This window comes from Neopelma chrysocephalum, unplaced genomic scaffold, assembly GCF_003984885.1.
Source record: "Neopelma chrysocephalum unplaced genomic scaffold, ASM398488v2 Primary Assembly neopelma1_68, whole genome shotgun sequence".
Classification (NCBI taxonomy): Eukaryota; Metazoa; Chordata; class Aves; order Passeriformes; family Pipridae; genus Neopelma; species Neopelma chrysocephalum.
In genome coordinates this window covers 9,691,122-9,712,349 of record NW_020897727.1, presented here as the reverse complement: position 1 = coordinate 9,712,349, position 21,228 = coordinate 9,691,122, and the positions used below count along the sequence as shown (strand labels likewise).

Genomic DNA, 21,228 nt, shown 5'->3' with positions numbered 1-21,228 from the left:
TGGGAAATGGGAACAGCATTTATTTGTCACTTTGTTGGTCTACAAAACAGGAAAATATCTGTTGTTTCTAAATTTAAAGTGTGCACTATAATGTACAAAACAAGTGTAGCAGTACAGTAAAAACTACCAGCTGTACTTTAGTGCTGAAATCAAGGCAGGCATTTCTCATCAACTTGAAATGTTCTAGACAGTACTGAGACAGATCCACTCTGGAATGGATTTTGCCAGTGAGTTTGTGGAGGGTGTGCTCAGAACTGACCACTTCTTAGCATAAGGGACACCCAGGACTTGGCTTCTTGCTTGGCTTTCCTTAAGAACCATGAAAGACACTAATGAACTGATTTACTGTACAAGAGAAAAAAGGGATTTGATAAATTAAATGTGTCGCTGTGTTTTAAAATAAACAGAACCTTCCGTGTTCTTTGGATTTCTCTGGGTGTTGGACGTGTTGACAATGTTTGTGAGTCAAAGGAACAGACCCAAAGGGTCTCCCCCACCCTGCAGAACAGTTTGTGATGACACAGGTGCACTGCTGGATTGCAAAGGGAAAAACCCTGCTCCTCTTCCAATAAAGAACATTCTCAACATTATCTTATCCTGGTGCTAAAGAGGATCTTTTATTTTTTGTGCACTTATCCTGCACCTTTGAAAAGCATCTGACTTTCCAAATGAAAACATGAAATATTTTTTATGAAATGATTGCATTTAGGAATGAACAGCTCTTTGCTGTTCAATCTGTGAGCAATAAGCCTGGACAGAAATATGTTCTAGATGATGAACATGTCCAAGATGAAAGGGTTTGTATGATGTAATTGCCTACAGTGACAGGGACTACCCAAGTTGATCAAAAAGTCCATTCCTGATCCCTGTGTCATCTGTCAGTTTTCCTTTTCCAAGGGACAGTATCAGTCTGTACAAAAATGTCCTTCCTCCAGTGCAAGATTTCTGTGTATATTATTATTCCTGTTTGCTCCAAACCCCACAATGGTTGTGGCACTTCCACCACAGGTATTGTTTATACACATGCACTTAAATATCCTAATAGAGAAAAATTATGTAGATTACACCCTTACATTTATAGTGGAAGAGGGAAATGGCTTTAACAAACTGGGAGTTTGGAGTACTGTAAGCACTGACCAGGAGAAAGCTGCTGGACACAAACCAAGAGGAGAGGTCATGGAAATGGGTTCTGTGAGTAGGGTCAGCAACGGGGACAAATGGGGAGCCACAGCCCTGGTGTGGAACTGGAGATGTGGCACTGGGGCAGTTTTGAAAAGAGTCAGAAAAGAACAACTGAGAGCCCAGACCAGAATTTCAGTTTCAGTGAGACCGAATTTCAGAGAAAGGTGGGACTTCCAAGAAAACGGGCGGATGGTCCCTGGAGATATGAGCGAGCACGGAAGCTGTGGCTGGGGCTGTTTGTCTCCAGGCTCTCAGCCAGGGCTCCATCTCATCCCCACTGGTTCTGGAAGCAGGTCCCTCTGCCTGGAGCCCCTTGGCACAATGAGGAAATCGTGTTGCTCACGTCCTCACGGAGCGAGGCTCATCCTTCAGGGGGTTCTAAACGCCCGGATGGCAGGGAAGGGAACTCACAGAGTGCACTCACACAGGGCAAAATGCTGGGGTCAGAACAGTTAGGAATGTGAAAACCCCACTTCTAGCAGGAATTTCCAATGGCTGCATCACTCCTGTAAAATACAACTCATGGCAGTGCACTCCTGGGTTTCCATCTAAACCAGGACCATCGGATCTCCCAGCAGGGAGCCTCTACAGCATTAAGGTCTCTCAGGAGAGGAGGATCAAAGGTGCAGGTTTGCACACAGGGACCAGCAGGAGATTTAAGAGCATTTATTTGTTCTGTTTTAAGTCTTGGTACGTCTGTGTTGGAGGACACGTGCACCTAACACAGTGGTTTCCAGCCGTGCTTAATGCCAGGCTTTTCCCAGTGAAAATGCAGAAGTTTCAGGGTTTCCCTGATAAGTTTTAACACCCCTTCTGATTCTAAAAAAATTATAAAACAGGGGAAAATAATAAAAAATTAAAAATCCATGTGCTTAAAAGGAGGAAAAAAGGAACTGCATAAACAGCAGTGTTTTCTTGACACTAAGAGGGTGTTCAGTGGCCTTCCTGGGAAGGTGGCATTTGATGTTCTGAGTAATTCAGATGAGCAATGTCTTTCCTTGCATTTTTGTGACTATCTGGCCTTTGCACTTTCATTTTGACCACACAGGTCAAACCACACAGATTTTCTACTGGGGGGTTCCATAGTTGACTCATGGACTGGCCCTACTCTGTGGGGCAGGTTCTGAAGAGAGTCCCAGCTTTCATTCCACTGTTATTTTTCTAACACGAACAGTGGCTGCTTCAGGACATGGGTTGCTATATTTCTTGTACATCTGGAACAAATGCTCCAATTACCAGATTTTGAGAAACAAAAATAAGTTTACAAGCAGGCAAGAGATTTACAGCTAATGAAATACTCTATATCTCGAAGTAATGAAAAGAGGGAAGTTGGGGCAATACTGAATTTTGAGAAGACAAACATGTTGAATCAGATGGCCTTTATCTCTCTCAGAAATCTTACTGCCTTCCTCTCCTTGGCACTTCCTTCAAACACCCTTCCAACACCCTGAGGCACAACATGGGACAAAGACCTCCAATGAAAAAAACACATGAAGCAGCACAAGTCCTGTAATCACAGTAATGAAAAGCAGTTTTTCTGGTGTCTGTCGTGCAGTGGCTGCTGCTCTGAAGAGTTCCCTGAGACAGAGACCATCTGAACATCCCAGATTACAGTTTAAATGCCTACATGGATATGCCAGGCAAGGAGAGGAGATGACATGTACTTACTTTGTAAATCACTGAGTACATCTGCAATCTTCCAGACCTTTCTGGAAGTTTACTGATTTCCTGGAAGGTGTTTTCTGGGTGTGGAAGAACTTTTATTTATGCTCTTCAGAGCTGTGAACTGTGAGATGAGTGAACTGTGCTTCAACTTCACAGTTACATCTGTAGAAATAATTCCATAGGAATTACCCTTTTTAACTTAGCCTGGATTTAATTTTTTTGATAAATGAACAATAACACTGTGTTATTAAATGATTTTGACCCTGAATCTTCTGTGAAGGAAGGGATGTGTCTGTTGTTCTCTGCATATATAAGCACAGCACTTCAGTTTACCAAGCTCCAGATATTTATAGTGTAATTGATTTGTTTTTTTTATTTCACATTAAGTTCACAATAAAGATATCTTTTTAAAGTATTTTTATTTATGCCTCTCATCCTGGTTTGTGTATAGAGCTTGGTTTAAGGCTAGTTGGAAGCTAAAAAGCGTGTTGCAAATGCATTTGCACAGATGTCATTGTCTCATTCTATTTGTTCTCTTTAAAGGTATTTATATGGCAACATATCAGCACCTCAGTTCATCCAAAATTAGCCAGGAGTGGCAGGGAGAGAGAGAATCCAGGGAAGTGATGGTACATGTCAGTTCTGGCCCTTTCTTAACTGTGATACCTCTGCAAAGTTTGGTTGCAATCATTTCATTTTATTACATTTAAGTGCTTAGTTTTCCAAAGCAAATGTAGTGAACTGAGGGATTTGGCAACTGTGACCACCAAGGTCACTTTTGGGAAGATGTGATTCAGTCCTGATTAAAGACAGATCTGAGGGGGGAAAAGGGAAAATGAGCCGCTGAAACCCAAGATATTTTCTGTATATCCTCAGAAGCGTGTGTTGCTTATTCTAAGGAGGAATTCAAGTATTACTTCTATTAATCTGTCACAGAATTATTTCTCATCAAGAAAACTCATGATTTGTGCAACCTTAAGTAAATGTAGAAAGGTTATTGCTTTATATACCACCTGTTAAAACCCATATACATCATTAAAAACCAAAGTAGTGGCGTTTGCTGTTACTGTGCACTGTGGATAGAAGGAAAATGGGACAGACAGGACAAGGTGTGGGTAAATCCCTGATATTTGTACCTCCAGTGAAGCACCTCACAGTGGCACTGTCAAGGGGATAAATATTACTGAGGAACTTAAAGCCCCAAGAAAGAAAAGGGACCATGTTGAGAGGTCAAGTATATTCGCTGCTCCCCTGAGCTGCATTCAGTGATGAACAATGAGGCCGTAATGAGGAGGAGAAAATATCTACTCAGACTTTTTATGCATCATTAGTCAAGCCAGTGGGTATTATGGTTGAACTAAAAAAAAAAAATCAAGGAAAACAAACTAATTTTGGATCAGCCCACATTTTTTTCATTTTCTCCCCAGCAAAACAATAAACTGAAAAGAGGGTTGACCAGAAACAAAACATTTTGTCTTCAGTTTGTGTTGTCCCTCTTTATTTTAGTTCATTAAATCTGAAGGGAAACATTGATAGTTTTGTTCTGAAAATGCTGTAATGAAACGCTGAGCCTTTCCCAAATATATTTGGTTTCTGAATGATTTTTTCTGAAATCATTTATTAAATTTGACCCAATTTCATAAATATTTTTATTCTCCCTTCGTGATGTGTTGAACTCGTTAATCACACTCCCCATTGCCAGCATTTTGTTTCCCAGGAACAAAGACCACTCATATTTTCTCCTTTTATCCTCTTCATTGAAATGCAGGATGCCTCACCACCAAAATACTTGAGTGCTTTCCATATTAAAAAATGCCCTCCACAAAACCTCTTCCTTTTCCTTTTTCTCCTTGTGGAGCAACAACGTGAAATTTGTGTAGTTAAAGACAGGAATGTAGTGATATAGTAAAAAAAGGGGAGGGTGAAGGGATGGTTCTTGTGTTTGATCCCAAAGAAGGTGAGGTATTTGCCCATCCTTTCTGAGGTTCTTCCTTCAGAGAGCAAGTGGGGAGTGCAGCTGCTGTAATCCCTCAAAGACAGACAAGAACCAACCTGACACCGAGTTTGTGTTCCAGCTCCAAACTCCTGAATGAAAAAGGGAGGGAATGCAGGTGCTGTTCAGTGGTCCAGGCTCTCCAGTACTGAGAGCTGAGGTCTGCTGAGTGTAGCAGCAATTTAATTTTTTCCCCAGGACACACATATGTGTGTTTTGCTCTTTGGTACAGTGAGCTGCAGTAATTAAAGTAACAAATCCAAGGCAGCCCATACAGAGTTGCACAGTTCAATGTTCAGTTTTTCTGGCTGATCCCAGATAGGAGGATGAGAAGTATTGTAAAGCCAAGGATAATTTGGACAGCTGCTCTCTATAAAGTCAACAAGATCATTATAAGTCTACTATTAGTTTGACAATTGAAAGCCACACGTCCCACATGAGGACAGAAAAAAAAAAAAGCCAGTTCATTTATTTTGTGAAGCCTTTTCCCTCTTTTCAGACAAATGATCTCAAACTTGCCCAGGCTGAGCTTCAGTTAATTGTTTTGCCACCCTGAGCAGTCCTGAAGGGGACTCTGCTGAATTCAGAGTCAAGAGATGCCTTGCTTTGCTTCTGAGGAGGTTCCATGCAGATATTGGATCAACCAGAGCACAGGAACAGCTGTCTGGGCTGTGCAGGGAGTGCCTGGAGATGGAGGAAAAGGCTCCTGTGTCCACTCTGACTCACACCCATATCTCAGCACAGTTCCCATGTAAATGAACTCAGAAGTATAATGTTTAGTTGCTAATTACATTTAGAGTCCTTTGGGGAACCCACCATGATCTCTCTGAATGTACAGTTCCAGGCAGTGAACAGCCAGAATTAATCCATTGGTTTGCTCTAACAGGGGACCCAGAAAGAACAATTACTCACACTGCTGTGATTGCCCTTCCTCAAGGTTAAATTCTCCATACAGATTCTGTTGTTCTTCACATGAGATGATTTTCCTTTGAAGAGCAGTGAAAGCTGTTACAGGAGCTATCCACTTATTTATTTGTCTAAATTAACAATACTGCTTTTGGTTAATGATAATGATTCTTTTTTTCATTAGTGGCATCTTTATCCTTCATAAACAACATATAAAAAAAATAAATAAAGAACCAAAAAATAAAACCTGGGAGAGCCTTTGAAGGCTTCTTTATCATAACTGATTTCCCAGCATTGATTTTTCATGGCAGATGTATGTAACAAAAACTGTTTGTTCTAAAAACCCTCCTTATCTTCTAATGCTTAATTCCTACTACCATTACACCATTTTTCCTAAAGACTGGATCTGAATCCCACTTGGTGCAGTTTAACCCCCTGACTTGCTGCCAACTGGTTGTGTTTGGGTTTTCCTGGGCACTCTCCCCCTGCTGAGGCTTTGCCAGCACTGAGGTAGCACAAAGATTTCTCCAGTTGTACAGTCCATGTTCTACAACAGCAGGATGCTGTTAATTCACGTTCTGTGTGCAGTCCCAACACAGCCCTTGGTGCAGGAATGTTCCTTGCACTGACATTCCCCAGCACAGGCTGATGGAAGTCATCCCTTCCATGTAAGAATCCTGCCTTTATGCCTTTTGGTTGGTTGGGTTCTTTTATCGATGCACTCACAAATTTCGTGAATTTACTCGAATTTTGCCTTCCTAAAAATACAAATTTTTGTAGGTTGGAAGTAGCAAAGTGGATGTACAGTACTGCAAACAAGATCTTTGCTGTAAAATACTGTAATCAATTCTCTGTTCAAGGTAGTTCCAAGACACAAAGAAGACTGAGGAAGTTTACAGGGACATAATGCACGTGTGGATTCAGGAGAGTGATCAGTCACTAACAATACAGCAAAAGATGTTTTATTTAGCTCTTTCAAGCAAGAGGTAGCTGAGGAATATAACAGTAATTGTCTCATTTTCCAACCAGATTTTCAAAGAAATTGTGCCTTCATTAATGATCTCAGACTCTCTCTTGTTTCTTCACACTGGGGCTGTTGAAGGGCCCAGATCAGACTTGAGGAGGTGTTTATGTCTCTCTTGATGTTTTCAGAAGGGGCAGTGGCTTTGCTGTCCAAATACCACTGGGGCTCTGATTCCTCTCCTGTACTGTCAGCTCTGCTCAAGGGAATTCTTTTTAATATATTTTTGTTCTTTTCCTTTAGGTCGAGAGGATTGTAGACAAAAGGAAGAACAAGAAGGGCAAATGGGAATATCTCATCAGGTGGAAAGGTTATGGAAGCAATGAAGACACCTGGGAACCTGAACATCATCTACTGCATTGTGAGGAATTTATTGATGAGTTCAACAGACTCCACGTGACCAGAGAAAAGAGATCCAGGCACGGGAAACAGCCCAGCACGGCCAAACTACTGCGGGAGAGCCGAGGGTCGTCCGTCGAGAAAATATCCCACAGACCTTCTGAATCTGGCAAGTCTAAAGGATCAACACACAAAAGGAAGAGAATTAACCCATCTCATCAAAAACAGAAACGAGGATACGCAGCAAAGCCGGGCTCTGCCAATGACAGGGCTGCTAAAACCGTGACTTACCGAACTACCCCCAGCGGGTTGCAGATCATGCCACTGAAAAAGCCCCACAATGGGCTGCAGAATGGAGATGGCAGCCACGAGAAGGATTCTAGACATTTTGGGAATGGCTCACAGCAGCAAAACGCGGATTTAAACGATCACGAAGGAGAACCAAACTTGCCCAGTGTGTTGGAAGTCGGTCCCGACCCCCCCGTGGTGAATGGAATTGGTAGGTGATTCAAAGCACTCGGCTCTGGGGGAGGGGGGTGCTCGTGGCAGCAGAGCCCACTGGTGGAAACACTGTTGGCACACAGGGGATGTGGTGAGAAGCACACAAACAAGCTCCACGCTCTTTCCCTGTATATTAGACATGTTTTTTATCAGCTGGCTTCTCCCTTTCCTTCTCCCACGGAGTGACACGAAGCAGTGTGGGCTCCCTTTGCAGTGTAAATCCCTGTGGGGAAATGAGGACAGGGCATGGAGCAGGAATGACAAGGGAGGGATGTACAAGGCTGCAGCTTGGGGGTTGTGTATCACCAAGTACCAAACAGCTCCTCAGTTAGGTGTGCTCAAAGCCAGCGGGCTACAAAAATCAGAATTGTTTTAGAAACAGAGTTAACACCACTCTGGCTAAAGTGTCCTGGTAAGGATGGCTGAGTAAGATCCAAGTTCTCAGTATTACTGCTGGTCACATTCAGGAGTCCTCAGAGCAGCCAGGTCCTTGTCTTTGGCAGTGACTGGGCTCACCAGAAGTCACAAGACAGACTTTACAGGAAGGTACAAACAGCCTGGAAGTGAACCAGAAGAAATGGGAGGAATTTCTTTCTAACCCTCATAGTAACTGACTGGCTTAGCTCTCAAAGAATAAGGTTTATGTTCTCTATAAATACTACTCAGCTTAATGCAAATGAAGTCGCTTCTCATTATCTATATGTGTCCAATCTTTTTGGTTTGTTTATTTTTAATCCAACCAAATTTAAAGCCTCGGTGGTGTTTTGTGACACAGTAATTGCCAGGAGTTAACAATGAGATGCACATTTTATTTGATCAGACTTTGGTGTTTGGGGTCTTGTTGGGGTTTTCTGACCTTTACTTTCACTGAATAGCCTTTTGTCCTTCTGTGAAGGGACAGAGTAGAGGACACCCCGTCAATCAGTTGGCAGCCCCGGCCTTTTCCTCCTTCCTACCTGGAAGTCTTTCCAGATTCCTGGTAGTTTTGAGTATCCTCTTGTGCCTTTGGTGTGTGGGGTTTTTTTTAATACCTTTTAAAAACAGCAGGAGCTGTTCCAAATGATTTCCTACTGCTTACTGATACAGTGACGATGGAACCTTTGGAGGATTATTTTTTCTGCTGTTCCACACTGCATAAAGGTTTTCATTGAGTGATCCACAGTTGCTCTTGGGGTTTTTTTAACTTGCTTGTTACAGTTAATTTAAAACACAGTTATATGTATGATCCCTTTCATTATGCATTTAATCTGCTTTACTGTTGCCAGTTCACCTTTTTCTTATGACTCAGTGAAGCTCTTCAAAATCTTTCCTAGTTTTCACTCTACTTATTTTGTATTGCCTTCAAATTTTCCTTTCATACTTCTCTCCCCAATTCATTAATACACACATTAAATAAACTAATCCTCCTGCACATCCTTGGGACAGCCAACTACTAATCACTTGACATAAGGAAAAGTAACCATTTGTTCCAATTATTTATTTTTATTAGCCACTCTCTACAGCCCATGATAGCACTCATTTCCTTAACAGCTTCTTGTGAACTGCCCTGCCAAAAACTTTCCAGAAGTCAACATAAATTATATCTCCCCATTTTCCACCCTACTGGCAACCTGGCAAATGCTCCTTGATTTGGGAAGTAGAACTGACCTTGTCTAGTCTTACTATATCCAATAGTTACAGGGATCTTTCAATCCAGGCATCAACTATGCTGTCAAAAGACTCCCAAAGCAGCAAAATGTGTGGTCAGCTTTAAATGCATAAACACCCCTGGTGATGTCAGTGAAATATAAAGTTGAAGCACTTAAAAGTATCTTGGCTTTTGTATTGTGTGGAGTTTGAGCTCATGTTAGACAGCTTGACAAGTTACTGCTCCTCTGAGGTGACTTGCATATCTAATTACAGATGTGTATAAAGTTATTTTCCTTGGTTTTCTTACTGTTTCTAATGAAGTTTTTTTAATCATTTGGTTTATGTTATCCATGGAGAAGTTCTGATACAAAATGCATCTTTAAAATTCATTCCTTCCGTATTTTAAAATGGTTTTTTTTTCATGAAGAACCAAAGAGTCACAATGAACTGTAAGGTCACACGCGCCTTTGTCCCCACAAGAGCTAAGGAATGGCCCCCACCAGCCCTGATTGAATAATCCCTGTCAGAGAGCTCTATTTCAGTGGAAAGCTGCTTTGCCTGAGCAGCCCAGGTGTTCTGCTGGGTACAGAGGGCTCCTGGCCCAGCAGCTGATGTCTGCAGCTCCTTTCAAACATTTCTTTAGGATGGTTTTTGCATTCTCCAAATCCAGCACTCGTGTTCTGTGTTTTGCTCCCCTTGCGTTCTGCAGGCAAATGTAAGAGATCTTTACATCTCTGCCTGGTTTTCCCCTGAAAAGCCCACACTCAGCAGCACTGGCAAGGTCAGAAATCCTCAGTCCTGCTGTGTGATCCCAGCACAGGCAGAGTGGGGAAAACTCCAGAGGGGAGAGGAGACTGTCAAAGTCAGAGCAGACAGAAACTGGAGGAAAAGGGTCAAAATCAAATTACCAGCTTTTTTCCTAATATTGCCCTACAAGGTTGAGAGAAGCCACATTTCCTGATACAGCAGTTTGTATCATTTGAAATGTCAAGTGGAAGAAACTTGCACTGCTCTTCACCAAATGCAACAATTTTCTTACTCCCTCAGCATTCCCACTCCCATGGAAGGTGATTCTGCCACGTGTCCCATCATTATCACAGCCTCCCTTTCATTGGGGTTAATGCCACACCAACACTGGGCTGAAATTTTACAAATTCCAAATGAAGAAAGCTTCAGAGAAAAAAAATGCCAATTTGTTGAACAACAGAAATTTTGTTCCAGACATCTTGGGTTTCAAAACTTTCTCCAAATCTGAGCCAAGGTCCCAGGGCTGTGTCCCTCGGGAGCGGGAGCAGTGTGGCAGCCTGCTTGGCAGGACTCCCACGCTGAGCCTGGAGGCAGCCAGCTCTGCCAGAGGTTTCAGGCAGTCTGCCACAGAGTCTGGAAGTTGAAAGCCTGGCATGCTCCATCCACACTCACAGGGCTCCCAGGCACTAGATGTGGAACAAAGAGGGAGCCTGGAGGACCTGGTTTGGCTCCCAGAAGCTGTGGCTGCCGGGCAGCCCCGCTCAGAATCGGATGAAGCAGACATTTGTGTCAGCTTTGAGACTGCCTGTATGGAAACCAAATGAGCGTCGGGCTCATTTCACAGCAAACTGTAACACTGCACAGAAAATGTGTATAGAAATTTTAGGTTTGTCTTGGAAAACTCAGGAATTCCCCACAATTTGAAAGCCCAGCTGTGGGCCCAGCTCTGCTGCCAGTGTGGGCTTATGGTTGAAGGTCTCCAAAATCCACCAACTCAAACCAGTTATTATAATAATAATAATGTTTAACCACCAGTGTATTGAACCAGGCAACATAGATAGTAATTTCTAATCTAGAAGTAATCAAATAATGGCTGTGTTGTTTGTCTGTCCTTGCCAGTTGTGTTGAAACAAATAACAGCTATTTAAAAACCCTCTTTTGGTGACTCCTTGAATGAGCTTCCACCAGTCTGCTTAGTTTTGTGTGTACATCCACTTGGGTACAAGTGGTTCCTCTTTACCCTATAGACAGACTTCCCAGCAGGCAGCTCCTTGCCCCTATAGGTGTGTGCACAAAAGGATTGATGCCCTCAGTGCAGGCCTGGAACCTTCCTGAAATTGGGATCTTTCTTACCCAGTCCTGTCTCCTGCCTTTTACACATCCTGCCATAAGGAGAGCAGAGTCATCTTTACTGACAGTTATTTAATGGCCTACAAATTGGAAAATGTTGAAGCATCCACTGATGCTCCCAGGAGCTAACAATACTGTTCTTTCTGATGATATTTGTTGTCTTCTGTTATCACTTTCCTGTTTCTCTCCAGATATTGTAATTGAGAGTGATTGTTTTGTCAAGTTCCTTGACAGCATCAAAAAACATCCCCTTTTAATTTTCTCTTTCCTTTTTCTACATTGCTCTATTTCTGTACCATCTGCTGAAGAATTTTTGCCTGTCATGTATCACTAACCACTGTTTTTCTCCATTACAAAAAATCTTTGTGCCCTTCATTTAAATACTCTCTGTGACTTAGTCACTGCTTCCTCTTGTTTTTTTAACTTACTCTGTTTTATTTATTCTGAAAGAATACTGGCAGTAAAAGACAACCAAACATTCTTGCTCTCCGTTTGGATGAAAACTCATTGCTTTTAGATATCTTACAGATGCTCCTTTAGCTGGAGAAGTCTGAAATTATTAGTAAATTATCAACAGAACACAGCTTTTAAGTATGTACAGTATTAACCATTACCTACAAGAAAGCCAGAAAAGAGACAGAGAAAGGCTCTTGGGAAGGCTGAGGAATGCCAAGCTGCTTTTCCATGGAGAGTGGTTTATTTCACCTGGAAAAATTAAACCCCCAACTCCATCCTCCTCTTCCATTCAGCACAAAAGTGTGGTGCTGATAAAACAACAGTCCAGCTCTCCTTCCCATGGCATCCTGACCGTTATTCCCATCCCTCCCTCTGCACCAGTTTTAGCCCTTTTGGGGCTCCAAGGTGAACCTGATCTGGTTGAAAATTAACCCCAGTTTTGCAGGGTGAGTTTGCAGCCAGGGCAGATCACCAGGCCAGCTCCCAGGGTGGTGGCACAGAGACTGCACCTCAAACTGGCTGGGATGGAACACTCAGAAGAGAAGTCTCTGAAAATATTAGAGGAAAACAGAGAGGACACAGCACTTGAGGTGTCCTTTCCTCATGGGCAGGAGCAGTGAAGGGGGGGTGGAGTCCCAGGTCCCTTAAAGCACCAAGGATCATTGTGACCTTTTCTCTCTTTCTTCTTCTACTCTTTGTAGACTTTTTAGACTGTAAATTCCTAATGTGTTTGCAGCATTGCCTGGGGTAATGGAGCCCCAAGCTCAGAGCCTTTGGCAGTGGTGGAGCACTGTGGAAGATGCAGGGATGGGCAGCCAAAATGAAGAGGATTGCAGGAATAAAAGAGCCTTCAGTCAGGAGAGGGGCAGCGGAGCGGGAGCACGATCAAAGTTTACAAACCATCAAGGCCTCAGATCCAGTAAATGCAGAACTGCTGCTCCTGAAATCCCTCGACAGCAGAGCAGGGACCACTCACTGGAGCTGGTGGAACATCAGATAAAAGCAGAGATGAAAGCAAATTCTTCTCTGTGTAGTGGCTACACAACTTCTCAAACTCATACCACAGGAAGCTGTGGAGCCAGAGAGCTCAAAGGGGATTAGAGAAACACATGAAAAGGTCCACAAGCAAATACTGAAGAAACAGAAAGGATGAAGCCTCTCATGTTCCTGTACATCACTTAAGGATGATGCTATGGGAACGGACTGCAGAAAGTGCCCAAGCTTGCATTTTCTCCTTAAATAGCATCCTTTACTGCCATTCTTGGGGAAGGATTACTGCACCCACCAGTGGTCTGGGAAGATCTTAGGTTCCCTTAAAAGAATATTGAAATTTCTTATAAATATCAGTGTTGGTTTGGGTATTCCACAAGTTCTACTGCTGATTACGAGGTAATAATTAGATTAAACTCTGACTAAAGGAAGGAATATTTTCTCCCATTCTGTTTTCTTTTTGTACTTAGACTGAGCATCAAATACTCAGTACTAAGCCAGTAAACCACACTTTGAGCACCCAAAGCTTCCCTGTCTTTAGATTGTGCTGATCATTGTCCCCAGTTTATCAGATTAAACAAGATTACAGGGTTGCACTGTAGACACAGAAACAACAATTTGCTCACTATATATTGTTCTGTTAATCATCCACTCTAGGAAATTACACTTTTCCATTTATGTTTCTCTCATATTTAATTCAGATCTTTCCTCTGGTTAGATTTCTTTCAGTTGGTATGCAGCTAGTTAAAATATCATGGTAAAATATATAGTTCACATCACATATTCATTTACAAACAATGCATAAAGAAGAATAAAACAAAATATTCAAATAATTACTGTGAGGCTTTTTGTTGAGCTGGATTATGTGTGTGAATTAATCTTCTACTATTCTCTTACCATCTGTATTTAAAATAGATGTGGCATAATCTTCCACACTAGAGAGATAATCAGTATAGTTAGTCTGACACACCTTCCATTCAATGGCCATTTGTGCCTCTGATTTTATAAGTTCTTTACACTTTTTGGGGAGATTTAACTCATCACATCTTAGTAGCTAGTTGCAGGGTCAAGCAACATGGTAAGGATTGAATAGATAAAAATGCAGTATTTAATAGCCTACCTCAGTCAAAGAATTAATTAGTTTCAGTATATTATTCAGTATATTATTCCTAATGACACTGGTGCTCCATTAGTAATTCTACAAGTTGATTTTTGTTTGTAAGAATACATGATCATGTATATATATATTGTATACACCTTTGTATATAATGTCAAAATAGATGCAGTAGCAAAACCTTATGAAAAAGAAGAAACACACCATAGGAAGTTATTCATAACTTTTAAAGCTCAAGCACATGGTGATTTCTACACTTGTAGATACTTTTTGTCAAGAGAACAAATTTCAGACTCTTCTGGTTCCAAATGATTTTTTAAAGTGATGATCTGAAGTAATTTGGCAATGTTTGCATTGCACCAGGTAAATGCCCTGTTCAGTGTAATACAGGAAAAGCTTTAGATGATGTCTCTTAATTTAACAACAAAAAAAGAGTTTTATGGTTGGCTGAACTAACAGAATTTTGGCCAAAAGTCACACGGATCAGTCACCTGCGTGAGCATCAACCTCAAACACGGCTAAGCCAAAATGAGGGGAAGTGATTTTGGTTTAGAGAGTCATCTGTCACCAATTCACTGCTCAGTTCTGTTCCAACAGAGCATTTTTAACTGGATGTCAGACATTGAAACTATAAAGTCTAAATCTGTTCTAATATTCATGTCATCTGCCCTTTAAAAGTTCTTGGCTATTTGAAACCAGAAGCTGGAACAGGTCACCTTTTGGCAGGAGTAAAGAACAGAACAAACAAAGGTGTTTTCATTCAGCTCTCTCTTGGCCTTTCTTAAAAATGGAGTATTGTGGGCTGGTGTCTATTTAAACAAAAAACAGTGACTTTAATCTCTGTCCCTCACCAACCTGTCTCTGCTTTATTTTTAATGGCAATAGTGTGAAACATCTGTAATTAGAAAAGGATTATTGCATACAAATCCTATAAAGCTCTTTCAACACCCTGTCCCAGCACTGTGACCAGTTGTCCTCTATTGCCTGTTACAGAGCGACTGTAAACAGCAGAGGAATGGTTTGCAATTCCCTGTGTAAGTCAGAATAAACTCTCTTTTAATACTGACTTACTGTTACTCTCACTTGTTTTTAAGGAGGAATTATATCTTTCTTCTCACTGTTCTCTTTTTTCCTGCTGCTGGATACTTATGGCATCAGCATTAGCATTTGCTGTGTACAAAGTCCACTATTAATATCATACTCGTTAGTCAGAAGTCATTAATTATTGTTACTGTAAAATGTAAGGAGCAGAGGCTTGGAATCAGAGCAAAAAGGGTGGCTAAGTGCTCCTTGCAATGCCAGCCACAGGGATAAGTGGAAGAGAATGTTGGTTGTGTCAGCTTGGGAAGAGCTCCCCAAATTTAGTGTCACACAGAGATGTGCAACAAGGGTGTGCTCGGGGGGTCATTTGAGACTGCTCATGACTGGTCAGTAGAAAGGGAAGAAAATCTACCTCTGAAAGATGGGATTTGGACTAAACCTCTCATGTCAAGTTTCCAAAGCTGAAATAGAATCTTCCTATAAATTCAGGGATCACCCCAAGTTCATATGGAAGACTATGATACAGTTGCTTTCATGTTCAAAGCAGATCTGAATCCCACTACAGGTACCAGTCCCGGGTGCTACAGTTCACTGGATCCAGAGGTGTTCTGATCAGACAACAAAAAGTTCTGCAGGTTGGAATGCAGAATAAGAGGAATGGCTTGAGGCCACATTTGACTAGCCAGGCACGGTTTTATTTATTTTATATTTATATTACTATTTTATGTTCATTTCTTTTGGTTGAAGCTAGTGGAGCAGCACTCCATTTCTTTGATGGTGTAGAGGTAATTATGCTTCGATTCTTTCCATCTGAAAGGTTCTTCTCTGGCCAATGGAAGCTTGAATCTGCACAGCACTGTGAAAAGGAAACTAGATGGGGAGAAGGATTATGTCTTCGATAAGAGACTGAGATACAGCGTGAGACAAAACGAAAGTAACTGCCGGTTCAGGGACATTGTGGTCCGGAAAGAAGAGGGTTTCACACATATTTTGCTGTCAAGTCAGACTTCAGAGAACAATGCACTGACCCCAGAGGTAAGTGTGCAGCCCTAAAAGCCAAAGAAAGCCATCCTAAAAAGTGTGGGTTGTCTTGGAAACACTGCACTTGATTTTAGGTACTAATTGATGATCTTAGAAAAATGCAGAGTTCAGACATATCTAAGTTTGTCACACTTGGGATTCCTATTACAAAGAATGCAATGGAAATTAAATTTTAATTCACGTGTCTGAAAATGAAAATTAGAAGTAAAGAATGGCAGAATCAGTATCTCCAGCGTGGAGTTGTGTGAAGCAGCTTTTCACATGTTGAAATTACTGATATTTCCTATCCTTAGGAGAAATCTGGCCTTTTCCATTTCACTAATTGAAATAGTGCTCCAGTTGTTGCATACAGAGAATTCCAGGCCATATCCTGAGACAGTCGTTCTAAATTCTGCCTTGATCCCTAATTACTTTTTCTCTGAATTGCTGTAGGAGTCCTTATGGATGGAATCTTAACCAACTGGGGGCTCAGTCCTCAGCTGAATCGCATAAAGTCTTACAACATATAAAAGATATTAAAGAATTCCCTTCTTCCAAACACTGTGCACTTAAGGTCAGACTCAGACTTGTAGATTGTACTCTCCCAGTACACACATGGATCACTGGAAGGGCTGAGCAGCTTTTCCTTTCATTCCCTGTGATCCCAGAGTAGTGAGCCCTGGTGCCCTGGTGTGCCATCCCCATGGCAGAAGAAAAGGGGTGTCCAGAAATGCCTGTGTCAGGATGGATGTCCTGGAGAGAAGGGAACATGCCTGAGTCCTGTTCCCCGTGGGAAGAAATGAGTATAGGAGGCATCAGTTTGAGCACCACCTGAGGGAAGAGCAGTTTGTAGCTTTGAGGAATCATTTTATTCAATCAGAATCTGATGGGTCCTAAATTTGACTCACCTTCCCAAAGGCACATGTGCAAATGGACATTCATTTATTTAACTATTTAGGATCGTTCAGTAATACACTGAATGGTATTAAATAGTTAAAACTTATGGTACATACATTTATCACTCCTAGTTCTTAAACTAAGTAATATTTAGGACTATCTTGGTCATTATCACAGAACACCAAACACTTGCTTTTAATACTAATTCCTTAAAATGCATTAGATGGCATCAAATCCATCATTCCATCCCTGTCTTAATTAGCACTAATTGACACTGCAGGGCCTGAAAAAGTATGAAATCCAGGGCTGTGTTCAGGTTGAGCAGACATACCTTTACGTTGCTGGCTGTGCTGTTCCACATCAGCAGTACTCAAATGCTCTAACCAGGGGATTAATTCAGGCTCTTCAGGTCTGCCAAACCAATCCCTTTCATCCTTTGAAAGTTTTCAATATGCTGGGAGCTCACCTGTGTGGAAGAATAAATGATAAGCCTGTAATAGTCCTGTCCCTGCATCACGGCGTGGACTATTTCTGGACCCTTTATTGAAGCTCACTTGAAAACCAAGAAATGCATTTTAGGAAACTACATTACTGGCCAGGAGCTGGATGGGCAGGAATGAATCAATGAGTTCTCCACATGGAGGTTGCCTCTTTAAACCCCATCCAGGCCCAGAGCAATCCCAGGCTCTTGCCCTCGGAAGGCTCGTGGCTACAAACATGAAAAGGCTCCTTTGGCCTCAGTCCAGGCTGCTGCCCAGGATCATTCACACCACAAAATCCAGCAGCTCCAGGATTGGCAACTCCACAGCCTTGCTGGCAACTACAGCAAAAATCCAAGGGACTGAAAGCAGGAATATGTTGATGCCTTGTCCCTGCAGTTTGTCAGCCACAGCCACAGGTGGGACAAACTGACAGAGTGTTTTAGGGAGGTTTAGAACATTTTTGGGTTTGTTGCCTCTTCTCACCAGTGAATAAAAAGTGCAAACACACAATTCCTACAAAATGAAGAAAGTGTGTCTCGTTTTGGGTAAAGAAATGCAAACTTCCAGCTTTGTTAGACAGTCAGTAAATTATGTTTGCCAAATAGTAAATGAATTATTTACTCAGAGCAGCTCTACTTGATGTGGTTAAACAGTGCTCTGGTTATTCTTATCTATGTTAAGAAAAAAAGAAAAGGTGTGCACTGCAAACAATCATTTCAAAATTAAGCTGATACAAAATCCCTCTCACCCCTCACCAGCCCTTGTGCTTTATGATAATCTTCAGGTGAAGTTTAATAGTTGTGTTCAACCATTGGCCTTTGCTATTTTTGCCAATTTAATTAAAATAACAAAGAACTTATTTATATATTAAAAAAAAAAAAGAAGAAAAATGAAAGCCTAGAGAAGTCTACCTGAATCCCTTCATCCCATGGTTTTGGTAACCCCATTTGTGCAGGTGATTTTAACATGAAATGTGCCAAAGCTCCTTCCAGCAGCTTTTGCACTGATTGAAGTTGGCTCAGTGCCACTCTAGTAATTGAGTTTTTTCTACAAAAAAATGTTCAGGGCACTATAGAAATTCTTTCTTTTTTTTTTACAAGACCTTATAAACTTCCAAGGCAGTGTCATGAAACGGCACAGCTTGTTTTTATTTCAGTAGCTTAGACTTCCTACTTTTAAAATTCATTTTGAAAATCCATTTTTAAAATACATATGTGAAATGTTTCATCATTATAAATTCCATGAGGGCATTTTCTCTCCTGGGTCTTCTGCCTCTTCTGATGTTTGTTCTCCAATGCTGCTGCTGCTGCTGTTTTAACTCAGCACATCTCAAGGATCCAAATTCTGTTTCAGACTAAACGGACCCATCTGCTGGTTTTATTTAACACCATTAACAGAGCTGGGAGTTAATATTCCCCTGAATTCAAAGCAAAACATTCCCTAAACAGGCAGTGTTTCCATTGCAGACTGACAGAACCACCTCAAGTACCTTCTCAGACACAAGAAGCAGGTTTCACATTTCCAGCCATGGGAATTAAGGAGTTTGAAGTTGTACCAGGTGTATTTTGGAGCACTGCTTTGCCCTCACTTTTTCCTTATTTATAAGTTTTCCTAACTTGAAAATAATAAATAAAAGAGGCAGGTACAAATTTATTGTTATCTGTGGTTTTCTGTCTTACAAGAACAAATTGTGGGTTTGGGCCCTGTAGCTTTAGAGATTCCCAAGTCCCTGAGGTACCAAACAGAAAGGACTCAGAATCTGCCCAGAGTCAGTAACACAAAGTGTATTTATGTAAAAAGGCACAAGTGGAGGAGGGTCTAAAAACAACTGAATGGCTTTAAAACTTGGTTTTACTGTAATATTTACAGAGTATTTACCTTAAAGAATATCACAGTGAGTCCTCAGAGGCTCAGAGAAGTTAACTTTTTCAACTAATAACTCCTGTTTATGTGAACAAGAGACTTCTGTTCAAGATACTTTGTGTCATTACAGTGATAAATTCCCAGCTCTTTGATTTTCCCAATGTAAGCAACATGGAAAGCAAAGGGCACCAAATGCCTTTTTGAAATTTCCTACAACCAGTGAAAGGCATTAAAATAAGCTCTTAGAAGTTTAATGAAGTTTTTAACCATTTTATGTTTATTTTGCAATATAAGGTGTCCTGTTCAAGAACTAACCAGTTTATTTTCTTGACAGGATTAAAAATATAAGCAACTGCTGAGAAGGTGATAATTTTATTATATAGTTGGGTTTCAATAAAACAGTAAGTGAAGCACTAGGCCTGGTCTAAATTTATAATCCATTCAATTATCATAACCTAAATAACTGGCCCATACTGCTCTGTAAATACTTCCTCAGAAATTTTCATCAAATGCATTCAAATAGAAATACTGTCCCCAGAACTGAAAATTACCTAAAAGACCATAAAAAAGCTAATTAATAAAAGCATGGAACTGGAGAATACTGCTAAGGAGCTCTGGAAATAGTAGTATTAGATCTGGTCCACTAGAGAAAATAAAATTTAATTGGACAAATGCAACAGTTATACCAAAATGGAGAAAGGTTTAAGGACTATGGGAGAGAGAAAAAAATATGGAATCTGACAAAGAAATGTAACTAAAGACATGTTGTATCTCTGTATTTGAGAATGAATTCACTATTGCATTAAACAGAAATTTGTGGATTAAAAAAATTTTGTAGAGAGCAGTTCTGGACTAAAATGATATTTACTTTACAATACTGCAGTTTAATACCCAGTTCTGCAACCCTGCAGACAAATGAGCTTTTTTATTGGTATTTTATTGTTAGTAGCTTTCTTGTGATCACAGGAACATCTGTAGGGAAATACCCCCAGCAGGGAATCCCTGAGGAAAGCCGTGGGGCCACGGCTGCTGGACCCAGGCTGAGGGACAAGGTGAGCAGGGAATTTGGGCACAATCAAAGGAATCATGGCATGGACCATGAGTGAGAACTGACTGGGCTGGCATTGCTGGATTCCACTGAGCCTCCCAGCACCTGGGGATGATAAAGTTAATGATAAACTCACAGCTATTAAAAAAAAAACAAACATACTTTTTGGAGCCTGAAAATACTGATACAATAATGGGTTCCTGGTTTCTTCTGCTAGAAACTAGTGGAGCAGTGGAACTAAATTTCCCCTCCTGCTCCAAACTACTGCCCAAAGCCTTCCCATTTTCAACTATATCTGAGAAAGGGATTCCCACTAATGGACTTTAAATATCACTCACTCCATAACATTGGAAAAAGAGCATTCTTCTATCACTGTGGTTTAAGCTCTGCTCCAAAGTTTGGATGGCTTTTAGATGGCTTTAGCCACCCAAATCAGTGAGAGGTGAGAGAAAAAAGAGGCAGGTTTGTAATGGTAATTAATGATGTGTGTGGAGGGGGAGCACATATGGAAATACCACATATGCAAATACCACAAATATTGCATATTTTCTATGCAATAGCAAAGAAATTTGCTGAATGGAGTGTCATGGCATCATATTTAATGTATAGGAAAATGTTTGACTGGTATTCCCTGATATCATTTATACATCCACCCTAGGAAAGAGCAGATTTGGAGAACTTTTAAAATAAATTAAGAGGGCAATCTTGCATTCACATAGGAAAATGAAAATGCATCATCTTTTTTATTTCAACATCTACCATCTTCTAAATTGTCAGGGTTTTTTTTTCCCTTTGTTTCCCCATTCTTTGTGCAGTGTTGATGTGTTTCTCCCAGCTGAGGGCTGAGACTCTCACAATGAACAGCGCTCCTAAAATCGCTGGTGACATTTTTGTACCTGCGTAAGAATTTCAAATACACCTCCAAATTCTGCTGCTTTTAATTACTTCACTTCCACCCACTGTCACACACTCGCTATTACAGGC

At 41.0% G+C, this 21,228-nt stretch overlaps 1 protein-coding gene and 1 long non-coding RNA gene across 8 annotated transcripts in view; one reads left to right on the top strand and one right to left on the bottom strand.

Moving 5' to 3' along the window:
- LOC113968577 overlaps positions 1 to 21,228 on the bottom strand; it is a 78,126-nt gene that overhangs the window by 6,831 nt on the left and 50,067 nt on the right. For 2 of the 6 annotated variants that reach the window (XR_003534572.1, XR_003534571.1), the window contains exon 3: positions 17,183 to 17,317. This is a non-coding gene — a long non-coding RNA (uncharacterized LOC113968577). Of the gene's footprint in view, positions 1 to 2,233; positions 3,010 to 7,173; positions 7,282 to 15,703; positions 15,805 to 17,182; positions 17,318 to 21,228 lie in introns of those variants that run through there. The other 4 variants (XR_003534568.1, XR_003534567.1, XR_003534569.1 and 1 more) reach the window with 4 other exon arrangements.
- The window catches only part of CDYL2 (chromodomain Y like 2), a 33,947-nt gene continuing 13,557 nt past the window's right edge, over positions 839 to 21,228 (top strand). Inside the window, exons 1-3 of one of the 2 annotated variants that reach the window (XM_027685233.1) lie at positions 839 to 1,008; positions 7,011 to 7,605; positions 15,752 to 15,969. In XM_027685233.1, the coding sequence (XP_027541034.1) occupies positions 985 to 1,008; positions 7,011 to 7,605; positions 15,752 to 15,969 (837 nt within the window). In that variant the 5' untranslated portion in view covers positions 839 to 984. Of the gene's footprint in view, positions 1,009 to 1,047; positions 1,347 to 7,010; positions 7,606 to 15,751; positions 15,970 to 21,228 lie in introns of those variants that run through there. The other variant, XM_027685232.1, reaches the window with a different exon arrangement.